General features: G+C 37.6%; 1 protein-coding gene across 1 annotated transcript in view; it reads right to left on the bottom strand.

The window, feature by feature from the left end:
• gsg1l (gsg1-like) overlaps nucleotides 1-12,996 on the bottom strand; it is a 34,691-nt gene that overhangs the window by 997 nt on the left and 20,698 nt on the right. The window contains exons 3-4 of the mRNA XM_008294487.1: nucleotides 12,592-12,744; nucleotides 4,993-5,104 (exon numbers count right to left, since the gene is read on the bottom strand). Of these exons, the coding sequence (XP_008292709.1) occupies nucleotides 4,993-5,104; nucleotides 12,592-12,744 (265 nt within the window). The remainder of the gene's footprint in view (nucleotides 1-4,992; nucleotides 5,105-12,591; nucleotides 12,745-12,996) is intronic.

Below are 12,996 nucleotides of genomic sequence, written 5' to 3'. Positions count from 1 at the left end.
AAGAAATTCTATTTTTTGCTGCATTAAATACAGTAAAAATGGTGTAATTTTACTGCCAAATGTGGTAAAACAATGAGTTACCATTTGTAGAAAGTCAGATTCTGGTTTGTTGGTAATTCAAATTTTATCAACATTGCATTAGATTTTCTTCATCTGCACTGTAAAAAAAACCATTTGAACTTTTTTTTTTATTTCTGTTATTCTACAGAGTTTTCCTATTTGTTAAAATACAGATATTTAGTAAAAATCACAAAATTCATGTACATGCAAAACAGGCCAAAACTGTAAATAATGTCCACATCAAAAATCTGTATTTTTACAAATTGTAATTCTTTTTTTTTTTTAACAATATGTGACCATAAAATGACAAAGCTTCACTGAAATACCTGCTAAAATATCCTTAGTTGCTGATATTTGCTGTTATTTTAAGTTTTTGTACAGTTTTTGAATGTTGGAGTATTGTATTGTGTTTTTCATGTTTTCTTTTCTGGGAGTTTTTCTGTTATTTCACTCTAATAATCTGTAATCCAACAACACTGAATTCAATCTGACAAACCAGCGTTGCACTAATTTGTTCTTCTCCGGCTCTCCTATGACGAGGAATGTCCTAAAAGTCTACTTCATTATTTTTTTTTTCTGATTTCTCTGGTTCTATTGTGTCACACTGCACAGACACATTTCTCTCTCCTTCTTCTGTTGTCATGAGGAACGAGTTAATTTCTCCTAACAAGCTTCGAGTCGGCTGAAAATGACGCCGACAGGTTGGAAAAATCCCTTCCAGCTTGTTAGACTCAACCTTTGTGCACCACAAAGACCCAGAGACACTTTTAAGGTACTTTCATGACCACCGCTGGCTAAAATTCCTCTGAACCAAATTGTCTTTGTCCCCGCCGCAAACAACAGGAGGTTCCATCGACCAGATGGAGACATTTCCTGCGACTCAGAAACCATCTGTGGTGATCCTCGGAGCTCTTCAACTTTAATGTCCTCATTACTGACGAGCTGCTAATTGAGAGACTGTGGAGGGAATCACTCTGATATTAGGTATTTAATAAAGAAGCAAACAAGCTGCCAAACGCCGTACGCTGAGAAAATACCAAGAGGAGATGGTGAGACGTGCCGTGAGAGAGAAACCATGAAGGTAAATAACCTCAGAACTCAGACGGGACTGATGCAATCCATCACTGTTTTATCTGGTGGCAACAGGAAGCCAAACTGTGGCCTGATTTCATATTAATACGCAGTTTAACGTCACTCACAGCGATCAATCAGTTTGTTTAAAATTCACCTGTCTGTCTTGTACACATATAAGTGCGCTGCAACAACTTATAAATAACCAGGACACATGAATAAAAATCAGAGTTCTTTAACAACTGTGCAGGATTTCTGTTCCGATAAGAAGACTATGACGCAGTTTGACTGATTGATGATGGAGTCTGTGGTTGTCCTGAACTACAAATCAGGCTTTTCACTGATGTTAGAACAAAACTAAGTTGTGATTTTTGTTTGTGTTGGATGACAAGTGGCTCCAGTGAGTATTACTGATGGACGTACACATGAGGGAAAACCGTATTTCCTGATTCCAACTCAATCTAAAATAATAATAAAATAAATATTACAAATAAAACCTCAAAACAACATGAATGAACTGCAGGCTGAGGAAAAAACAAGAATGAAAAACCTTGTAATTGGACTATGTGTTTCAAAATAAAAGCCTGAGCTGTTTCCAAACTGCCAACCAAACACGTCAGAGAACGTTCACACTTTAAATCCCTCCTCAAGGAGCTTTTTAAGCTTCTGTTCCTGTGGAGGTTAATCTTCCTGCAGAATTTATTCTACTTTAATGATCCTGATCGACTCCCCGGTGATGTTAAACGAGAAGCTTTATTTTAGTGACTGACAGAGAAAATCTGGTTATTAACCAGAGCAGGTGTTCTTGTTCCAGCTGGTTCGCTCAACCTTCTTTATATTTCTTTTCTTTTATTGTTTTGTGTTTCTTCTTAAAACACACTTTACAAAGCTGGTTTCGGTGAGTTCTGCATAAAGACACAATGTCTATGAGGTTTAAAGTTCACTGACAGTGTTGAAAACAGCAGATGGGAAACATTCTCACCATAAGGTCCATTTAGGAGTCACTGTGGAGCTTTTCATCACGTCACATGACCTTCAGCGGCCGTTTCAGAGGAAGAATGAAGTCCAGCTTTTAGCCACATAAGCTCACAATGATCATGCAATATGCATGAATGACTGCTGCAGAGATTCTTTACTCGGTTCTAAAGATATAATATTATTAAATTCTCTAAAAATTATCATATTCATGTGCACTCTAGAAAGTAATTGAAGAGACCTATTCCCACTGCTTCTTGAAATGCATGGTTACAAGAATAAAAAAAAAATACAAGTAATTCATTCATTTAAATAAAAAAAATGAAGATAAAACAATATTTTGATGTTGTCAGAAATGATTGTTTTAAAGTAATATTTTCTTTCTTTTTTTCTGTTTTGTTAAAGTACAGATAATTACATGACTACAAAAGTAATGGCAAAAAAAAGGTCAATAATGTCAGAAGTATATTCTAAATTTGTATTTTTACATATAGTAATTGTTCCTTTAGAATTACACAGTTTTACTGTATTTGAATCAGCTAAAAATGTCACTATTATACTGATATTTGCTGTTATTTTTGCTGTATTTATATTCCACCATTTTCTAATGTATTTTTATGGGCACCTTTGCTGCCAAATTTGGAAAATTTTTTACTGCATATTTTATTAAAAAGTCAAAACGAGAAATTCAAAATTAATATTTCTATCACATTTTAGTTTTATGATGTTTATATTATATATAAACACATGTAATGGCTGTTTTTCCCTAGTGGAGTTTATTTGTGCTTATACGCGCATATATATGTGTGTGTGTGTGTAAAGGTTCGTAAAAAAAAAAAAGAAATACAGTTTTTAAAGGTGCTTTTTGTAAAATGGTAAAAATCATACGATAAAATATTAGTTTGAGGCTTGAAATGAAAGTCCAACCCATCCAGCCACCCCGAGCTCCTCCCTACATTATGGCTCCTGTGATCATTAATGTAGCCACTAGAGGGCGCAGTCACTTTCATGTGAGTTTAGGTGCTTTGGGAGAATTTGCTGAAAAGACTGAAGCGGCTTCAAACACAATACTTTCACAAATGACATACGGGAGTTTTAATGGATCTTTTCTGACATTCTGTGTCCTCCACAAATGCTTTGTTTGAACTCAGACGGCAGCTGTAGCTCAGATTAGAGGAAGGAATGTCCTTCTGGGTAATTATCTGAGAAACAACAGCCTCTGTAAACCTGAACACCACCTGCCGAGCGCAGCAACAGCCATGGTCAACATGACTGGATAATTGGAGGCCTGATGGTTCTGTTGTTTACAGCGCCAATACAAAGTATTCACCCCACTTGGAAGTTTTCTGCTTTTATTTCTTTACAATATTAAATCAATTTAATTTGAAACTTTGGGCAAGAATTCACAAAGAAAAGAACAAAAATAAAAGACTATTTCATGTTGAACTAAGAACAGATATCTACAAAATAATTGATTCTTTCCAAATATAAAACATAAAACAAGTGATTGCATAAGTATTCACCATCTTCCAGTCAGTATTCAGTAGATGCACCTTTGGCTCCAGTCTCAGCATTGATCCTGTGTTGGTCTCAATCAGTCTGAACATCTGAACACTTAAATTTTACCTCATTCTTCTCTGTAAAACTGTAAAAACTGGCTTCGGCTGTTTGGGGTTTTTTTCGGCTCATTGTTTTGCTGGAAAACAAATCTTCTCCCGAGTCACAGCATCAGGTTGTCCTCCAGGATTTCTCTACACTGTAACTGATTTTACGCTCTACCTTTCCAGGACCTGCAGCTCAGAAGCATTCCCGCGTCATGATGCTGCCACCTCCATGCTTCACAGTGGGGATGGTGTGTTTGTGATGATGTGCAGGGTTTTGTGTCCCCCAAACATACCACCGAGGTGTGTCAGAAAAGTTTCAGGACTGGTGTCACCAAAAGATATATTTCAAATCCCAAATGAAGGGGCTGAATTCTGATACAATCACTTATTTTAGATTTTTAATTAACTGGCATTACTTTGAGGAAATCTGTTTCCATTCTGACATTAAATAGTCTAGTTTGGAGATTCTTGTTAACAAAGCCAAATTAATTTGATCATGATTCAGTGTTGAAAAGCAAAAAAAGGAGGAAACGTGAAGAGTTCATTTGCAAAAATGTGTATGTATGTATATATGTGTGTGTGTGTATATGTGTATATATATGCATAATTTCATATTATTCATATAATTATTCTTTCTTTTCTTTATGTGCATGCGTTGCTACACTGGGTTTCGTACACTGGTTTTGACATGTCTGAAATGAATCAACAAATCAAATAAAATCCAAAACATAACTCCATTTTTGTAGATGTTCAGAAAACTTATTCTGTTGTTGTTTGCTTGAGATGATATCAATCAAACTGAAGTTGAGTGGATTTGAATCAATAGAAATGACAAAACCAGAGATAACTGAAGTCTGAGTGAGATTGTCTCAGGTAGACGATGGAGACGTGGGTTTTCTGAAGGTTTGTGAACATGGATTTATCAGTTTTTGCAAATGAACTCTTCCACAGGGGTGAATGCAGTTTGTAGGCACCATAAATGTCTAATATCTGATTTTTACTGGATAAATACGCACTCTGGAATCCGTCAAGTACATTACACTGCATTCTTCTGCCAGGGTAAATATTTGTCCTTTAGCAGCTATGTAGGAATCTTTCGTCATCAAAATTGCAGACATACTTTACAGTATTTGTGTGACTTTTGTGAGTCATGCTGCGGGGGCATGAATCCACACAACGTCAGCGTCAGTTGAAACATTACATTTCAGCGTGAAGACTCGGCTTCGGGTTAAGCTGAGGGTTCGGCGGATAGAGCGTGAGTGTGAATCGGTGATGGACTGACCAGAAGGACCAGCCGTAGTCCCAGCTGTGAGGCCTCCAGTCTTCAGGACCCAGACTGACTGTGATCTGGAACACCTGAGTGTACATCATGTGGGCCACCATACCCAGCAGACCTGCAGCACACAACACAAAAACACCGTTAATGCTGAAAAAACAACTTTAAACTTGTGCTTTAATCCACCTGAATAATCTGGACGTAATGATGCTGCGTAACCTCGGAGCAGTAAGATGAATTTCTTGTGTTCGTACATCGTGAAGTGATCAGAAACACATCACCAAATCTGAAACAGAATATGGAACTGAAATGTTGTTGGGTTTTTTGTTGTTTGTTTTAAGCGACGAAACCAGGAGATATATCAGGAATTAAAAATTAAATACACTGGTTTAAAAAAATAAATAAATAAATCTGTGCTTTTGACTGTAATTTCTTTAAGTTTCCTGTTGTTTCACAGATTTTCCCCGTTTTGTTAAAATACAAACACTAGTTTAGAAAAGAAAGAAACAAAGAAACTAATATCGTAACATCAAAAACTTGTATTTGTATGAATAGGAATTTGTTGTTTTACATTTTTTGATATCAAAATTAAATTAAAATCACTTGAAAATGTTACTATTTTATTTTATGTGCACAGTTTTTGCAGTTTGGGAACATTACAGTATTCCATTGTTTAACATATTTTCCTGGTACACCTTGCTACCAGATTTTAACAAATTTTTTAGCGATTAAAAAAAAAGAAAGTTTTATAGAGGTCAAGAATGAATAATTATGTCACATTTTAGTTTGATAAAGTTTGTATCATATATAAACACACGTCTATCCCCTTTTAGATGTTGTTATATTTGAACCCACCAAAAAGTCAGTTGGCGCCAAGCCCTAAACCCAACAGGAAGTCGACCATTTTGAAAAAAATATGGCGTCATAAAACGCCACAAAACGGGATGTGCTATGTAACTGACCTGCATGTGCTCCAATCTGCCTGAAACTTTACATGCATGCATCGGGTTACAGCCAGAGCACGTTTCCGCCACGGCCCATTAAACAGGAAGTGGCTCATAACTACGCCACACGTGCTCTGATCTGCCTGAAACTCAACACGCCGGATCAGAGTCCTGCCCAAAGCACGTTTGCTCCACACCCCAATGTGTGCGAAGGCCGACAATCGTACAACAAGGACCCGTCCTTCGCTGCTTGGGGCTTTAATTTTTCTGTTAGTTTTCAAATTTATTTTGTCTGCATATGGCACTGGATTGTAGTAGTCGTAGTAGTACTAATAGTACTTTTTCCACCCCCCAAGGTAGCGTTCTTGGCCAGCTTGGCTGCCAGATTGGACATTTTCTGCCCAGTTTGAGTTGCATCTTGGACGGTTAAATGGCTTTAAGTGAGTGGATGGAAGTTAATCTGTCTTTAAATACATTAAAAATGACATTATATTAAAAATACATTCATAAATTGTATTCCTTAATATGCAAACACCATCCAGTCACCCGGCACAACTCGTATAGGACACATTTTTTATTCGCTCTGCTGAGAGGAGATATGAGTTTTTGCAAATCTTCATTCTAACAGAAACCTCGGTGTTGCATCATTATTTGTTTGGCTTCTGATATCACAGGATTGCATGTTCTTCTCTCTCTCTCCACTTCATACATGGATAGAGTATTTTATTGATCCCTGAGGGGAAATTGCAGCAATTTACATATCGCTAAAATATATACTGAATAAAAAAAATAAAATGGAATAATAGAAAAAATATAAGGCAGAACTCTGTCAGTGCAAATTCTATGTAAAAAAAAAAATGATGGGGGAGAACAAAAAGAGAGAATTCACGTAAATTATGTCACATTTCTGTCTGTACTTTGAGGCAAGTGACAAAGTTGGTTATAGAAGAAGTGGCAAGAAGCTGATAGTGATTGACTAATTAAAAATAATGACTTTATTTACTCTTTGGCTAAAATTGACATTTGCTCATTAAAACTTCATGAGCAGCAGCAGAGTTCAATAAGGTTTCCTGGGGCGAAATAAAATTCCCCAAAAAGAGTTTATTCATTTATAACATGTCCCAATCGGATTTAAAAATCAACTTATAAATAATTTGAACACCAATGTCAGGGAAGAAAATAATTCAAGAGCTTTTCTTTGTAGCTGAATTCAAATCGTCTTAAGACCTGCAGACGCTCAAAAGCTGTTTTTTAAGCAGCAGCATACAAAAAAATGTCTCCTTTCACTCAATAGCCATTTAAAAATCTATTGTCTACATTAAAACTGAGTGCATTTTAATGACTGTGTGACCTTCCGTCAGCTCAGGACGAACTTCCAGAGGAGCTCCGGTTTGCCTTCTTGCTCTTACATAACAGCACAAAACCCCGAGCACAAGATAATCTGATGCCATAATTACCGCAGTCAAAACAGCAGTAAATCACTTCATGTGTGAGCCGCAGCTCAGCGATAAATCAGCACACATGTAATTATCATAATTAGTCATTATGCAGTATCAATTGATTTAATGTGGCGCTCCAATCAATTAGAGGCGGAGACGTAATCACTCATAAATTCACAATAAATCAGAAACGGCCACGGCGAGAGCGAGTCGATGCAGCGGTTATAGATCGCAGCCACGAGTCTGTAATCAGGAAAAAAGTCAGATTTACACTTCAGCGCAAAGACGGCAGACCTCCGAGAAAGGACCGTGCATGTGTGGAGGTCACATGACAACATGTGCACGACGTCCTCGGGCGTAAACATCTGGTTAGCAGTCGACTACATGTCAGGAGTTGTTATGTCCAGTCCAACGTATACACTGTGAAACATCTGGGTTGGTTGACTGTAATTGTTTTAATACAACTTATGGTTATTTTACAGGTTTTCCCTGTTTTTTGAAACTACAGATAACACCTAATAAAATAACAGAAAAAAGGTCCTAATGTACAGTCGTGAACAAAAGTTTACATCCCCTTGTAAAGACCATGTGCATCATGGCAGTGTGGAGTTTCCAAAGACTCCTACGACTCTGAATTTGTGTGACGAAGCCATTAAAACACGCGTCTTTGTCACAAAAACAATCCTGCAATTTAGTTCTTTCATAGATTTATTAAAGGTCTTCTGGAAATGTGATCAAATCTGCATAGAACAACTTGAGTTATCAGTGTTGGTGATGTAGAATGTTGTTTTATTCAAATGTTCTTGGTTTCACGGCCTCTTAACTTCTCGTGAGTGATTATAATTGACTACAGCTGCTGACGCCAATTTAATTAGAGCCCATTTGATTCACTTATGAGACTCAGTCACAAACGCTGCAGTGGGAAAGTCTGAGGAGCTCAGCACAGATCTGAAAAAGCAAATCGTTGACTTAAACAAGTCAGGAAAGTCGCTCAGTCATGTCAAAGTAGCCACAGATCCCAAAATCATCTGTGCAAATAATTATTTCTAAGCATAAAGGCCAAAGTTGTATCACTGCCACGATCAGGAAGAAAACCCAAACTATCAGCTGCTGCTGAGAGTAAATTGATCAGGATGGTCAAGAGTTAACTAAGAATCACTAAAAATGCAGGTCTGCAATGAATTAGAAGCTGCTGGAACACAGCTGTCAGTGTCCACAGTGTTTAACATCAACATGAGCTGAGAGGCTGCATGAAGACAGAAGTTCTTCCTCCAGAAGTAGAACCTTAAAGATTAACTGAAGTTTGCTGCTGATCACAAGAACAAAGAAAAGACCTTCTGGAGGAAAGTTCTGTGGTCAGATGAAACAAAAGTTGAGATTTTTGGCCACAATGATCAGAAACATGTTTGGAGTCTAGAAGGTAAGGCTTTTAACCCCAAGAACACCAAACCTACCATCAAGCATGGTGGTGGCAGTATCATGCTCTGGGGCTGTTTCAGTGCCAGTGGAACTGGTGCTTTACACAAAGTAAATAAAATCATAAAGAAGGAGGAGGATTACCTCCACATTCTTCAGGAAAACCTAAAATTATCAGCAAGAAGGTTGGATCTTGGACACAGTTGGGTGTCCCAACAAAACAAACACACATCAAAAGTGGTAAAGAAATGGTTAAATCAGGCTAAAATTAAGGTTTTCAACCAGTCACCTAAAGTCCTGACTTAAACCACAACAAGAATTGGTGGACTGTGATTTAAAAAAAAAAAAAAAAAACATGTCTGTGTCAGAAAGACAACAAATTTTGTTGAACTGCACCAATTCTTTGTAGAGGAGTCAAAGATACAAAACCTTGTGGAAGGAACCCAGAAGTACCTAACTGAGGGGAAAATGGTCAACAGACATTTAACCAAATATTAGAAAAGCAGATTTTCTCATATTTCCCAAAGATCTATAATAAATCTATGAAAGATCAAAAATGCATGACTGTTGTTTTGTTTTGTTGGGGTTTTTTTTGTGAGAGAGATGCACGTGTTTCAGTGATTCCATTCTAGACAATTCAGAGTTACAGGAGCCCTAATGAACTCAACACAGACATGCCTTTACAAGAGGATGGAAACTTTTGCTGACAAGTGTATAATTGGAAATTAAATCCAACAGCAGTTTCCTTTTAGCTCTGCTTTGGTCTCCACCAACTCCTGACAACAGTAAGTGACTCCTTAGCTGCCAGATGTTTCACTTCTTTCACTGGCTGGTTTTTAACCGTTTGAGCAGATGGTGCACAGCTGCAGCTTTAACTGATGTTCATGAGAGCGGTGAGAGTGAGTTAATGTGCTTTAAACCCCGAACAAAGAGCTGGAACGTAATCTACTGCTGTCCTGGTGAAGTCTTAAACAGATAATGAAGACGGTAATCAAACCAATAGTCTTATATTCAGACCTTTATGGTATCAACATGGTTAAAAACAAGCAAAAACCAAAACCAGCCATCAACTTTGAAATGTGTGTTTTTAGGTTTAAATTCCTGATTTTTAAAGAAAAATCAGATTTATTTTATTCTGCATGCTTCATTAAAAACTGTGAAACCATGACCGACTCAACTGTGGCCAGCAGTCACGTGAGAAAAATTCAGTTTGACTTTTCGGCTGAACTGCAGGCAGTGTTTAAAGAGAGAAACACGTACAAAAAAATGTAAATAGTAAAATATCTATCAAATATAGACTTCATATTGACAAATTTCTGTTTATAATAATATTATTTTTATTATTACTGAGTTCCCATGACATCTTTTTGTGTCATTTTTGTGGCTTTTTGTGTATTTTTACTTGTTATTTTTGATCTTTTTAATGTCATTTTATCATCTTTGTGACAGTATTACTGTCATACCGCACATGGGGCATTTCTGAGATTTCTCCACATCTTTTTGTGTCTTTTTTTCTGCCACTTATTTTTATTTATTTTTACTTTTCTACATCTATTTGTGCCATTTTTGCCTGTACTTGTAGCATTTGTTATAGCATTCTTTTCATCTTTGTGACAATATTACTGTGTCGTACCACACAGAAGGCAAGTCTGAGATACAAGACTTTATACTGCAGTGAAAAATGAGGAAACATGTGTCAGAGGAGGGTTAAATTGATGTCATGGAGTTGCCACTCATGTCTTGGGTTCAAACTGCCTTTAAACAGCTGAGACATGCACAAACTATAACTGTGTAGGATTTCATTTTACTGATTTGAACCTTTGCTGTTCATTTTTTGGGATATTTGTTTGCCTATTTCTAGAAAATAAAAATAAAATAAAAACTACAGACACGTAATTTATTTTATCACTTTGCATGTGTTTAATTGTCTTTTAAATTCCAGCCACAATCCTGTTTCTCTAATTAAAGCTGCATTCCTTTTTCTGCCAAAACATCACGTATAGCGTTTTTCAGGTGAGGAATATTCATCAGTTTTTATATCATTTTGAAATGTCATTCAACTCAGATGTGATGTGATGGTTGAGGAACCTGAAACTACGATCACAGTTTCAGAATCTGTAAAATGTGCTTTAAAAAGAGCCAACGCTGTGCTGCAGACGTCCTTTAGAGAGTCTGAGAGCAGCAGACGAACGACAAGCGCCGAGCCAACTTCTTGTGTAAGAGGTTTAACAGGAGTTGGGAGAAAAATCCTTGGCAGCGACACAGCGAAGGGTTCCAGGGGATAACCTCTAACCCCCATCGACCTCGATCAAATCTGCGGCTCTGCTCGTAAATCTCAGAGCATCTCTCAGAGTGTGTTACAGGAGGGTCACTCTGTTCAAAATCGACCAAATCTGATAAATCCACCCACCTGACCTCCTCAGGATCAGTGGATTCTTCATCTACAAAAACCTTAGTATATTTAACGAGGCCATGCAAAGTTTTACCTTCATACTATGAATATTTTTAGAGTTACAGGCCCTTGAAGTACATAAAGGTGGGTCTAAATTTCACACTTAATTACCTTTTTCATCATTTTTAAGCCTCATAACTTCATCAGTACAGCAGACAGACACGTGATATTTTCAGGGCTGATAAACACATTTAAGCTCTGCAAATAATAGAAGAACTTGTCGAAACCAAGTCCATAGCCGATCTAAAATGTAGGATTTAAACCAGCTCGAGACTAGTCAGAAATCCACCCAGACCCAGTTTCAAAAGTCAAGATTAAAACCATTTAAAGCCATTCCTGAACCAAGTCCAAAACCAGGTCCACAACCAGTTGAAAAGCAAGTCCAAAACCAAGTCATACACCTGTTGAAACCAAACCCAGTCTAAAATCTGCCTAAACCAGGTATAAAATCAAGATTAGAACTGGTCCAAAAATCTGTATTAAAATCCATCTTAACCCAGCTCAAAACTGGGTCGAATACCATCTAAAACCCAATCTAAAACTTAGGAAAAAATAAATAAATCAAGGTTGAAATCAGTCAGAAATTAGTCAAAAACCCATCAAACCAGTCTTAACTAAGTCTAAACTCAATCTGTCTGAAACCAAGTCTGGAACCAAGTCTGGAACCAGTCCAGAACTTCATTATCCTAAAACCTTTTTCACAGTGAAACATTGTGAGGCTTTCGTCTGTTTGGCCACCAAAGAACAAAAACTCGCCACCAGTTCACAGTGTTCAACCATGTGAACGTTAAAGAAGGTAAACTTTCGAGGCTCATATCAGCGTGTGTGATGGTGGTTGGTCAGAACAAGTTATAGCAAATGAAAGGTCTCACTTTTACCTACATTCATACCAGGATCACCTTCTAGACATGATTCCCTCTAAAGTAAAACAGTTTTCTTATCCCGTCTTATTTAGTCCATAGATTGACACCTGGAGTGGATGTAAAATTGATTTGGTTGCAATTATCAACAGAACTCAAATGTGTTTTTCAGCCCTGAAAATTTCACGTGTCAATTTGCTGCACTTCTGAAATCCCCTCGATGTACTTCAAGGGCCTGTAGCTCTAAAAGTATTCACAGTAGGAAGGTAAAACTTTGCATGTCTTCATTAAGTATACTGAAGTTGTTGTACATAAAAATTCAAGTGGGAGGCTCTGACTGATTTCCATGATCAGATGCAGAAACATGATGCCTGTTAGTGTAAAATAAGTAGCTCCAGCTTTAAATGATCTCTGCAGTAGTTTCACTTCATCTCCATCTCAAAAGGAATAAAGAACAAGAAGGTGTTGCATGTGCTGTCGGGTATCCATCTTACCAGACAGGACGGTGAAGACAGCGGCAAAGGCGTTGAGTTTGAGTCCGTCTATGACGTTGCTAGAGTGGAAAAGCTCCAGACACATGAGGCTGAACCCGACCACCAGCAGCAGGATGTAGAGCACCTCTGACACCACCGACAACCACAGAACACCTGCAGACACACAACACAAATAGACTTACACCTGCACACACAGAGTTTCTGAGAAATGCTGCTCTCCCCCAAACCACAAACAGAAGGAGGAGTTCCAGTAAAAACAGGAGTATGTGAAGTAATCTGCAGACAGCACATGGGCAGCTTACCACGGAGGAAACAGAAACAGACTAAAAACACATGGCAGCGTCATGATGTGAAGCATGGAGGTGGCAGCATCATGATGTGAAGCATGGAGGTGGCAGCATCATG

This window comes from Stegastes partitus, unplaced genomic scaffold (assembly GCF_000690725.1).
Source record: "Stegastes partitus isolate 25-593 unplaced genomic scaffold, Stegastes_partitus-1.0.2 Scaffold966, whole genome shotgun sequence".
NCBI classification, from domain to species: Eukaryota; Metazoa; Chordata; class Actinopteri; family Pomacentridae; genus Stegastes; species Stegastes partitus.
Note: the sequence above shows the minus strand (reverse complement) of the source record. Positions and strands in the feature narration are given on the sequence as shown.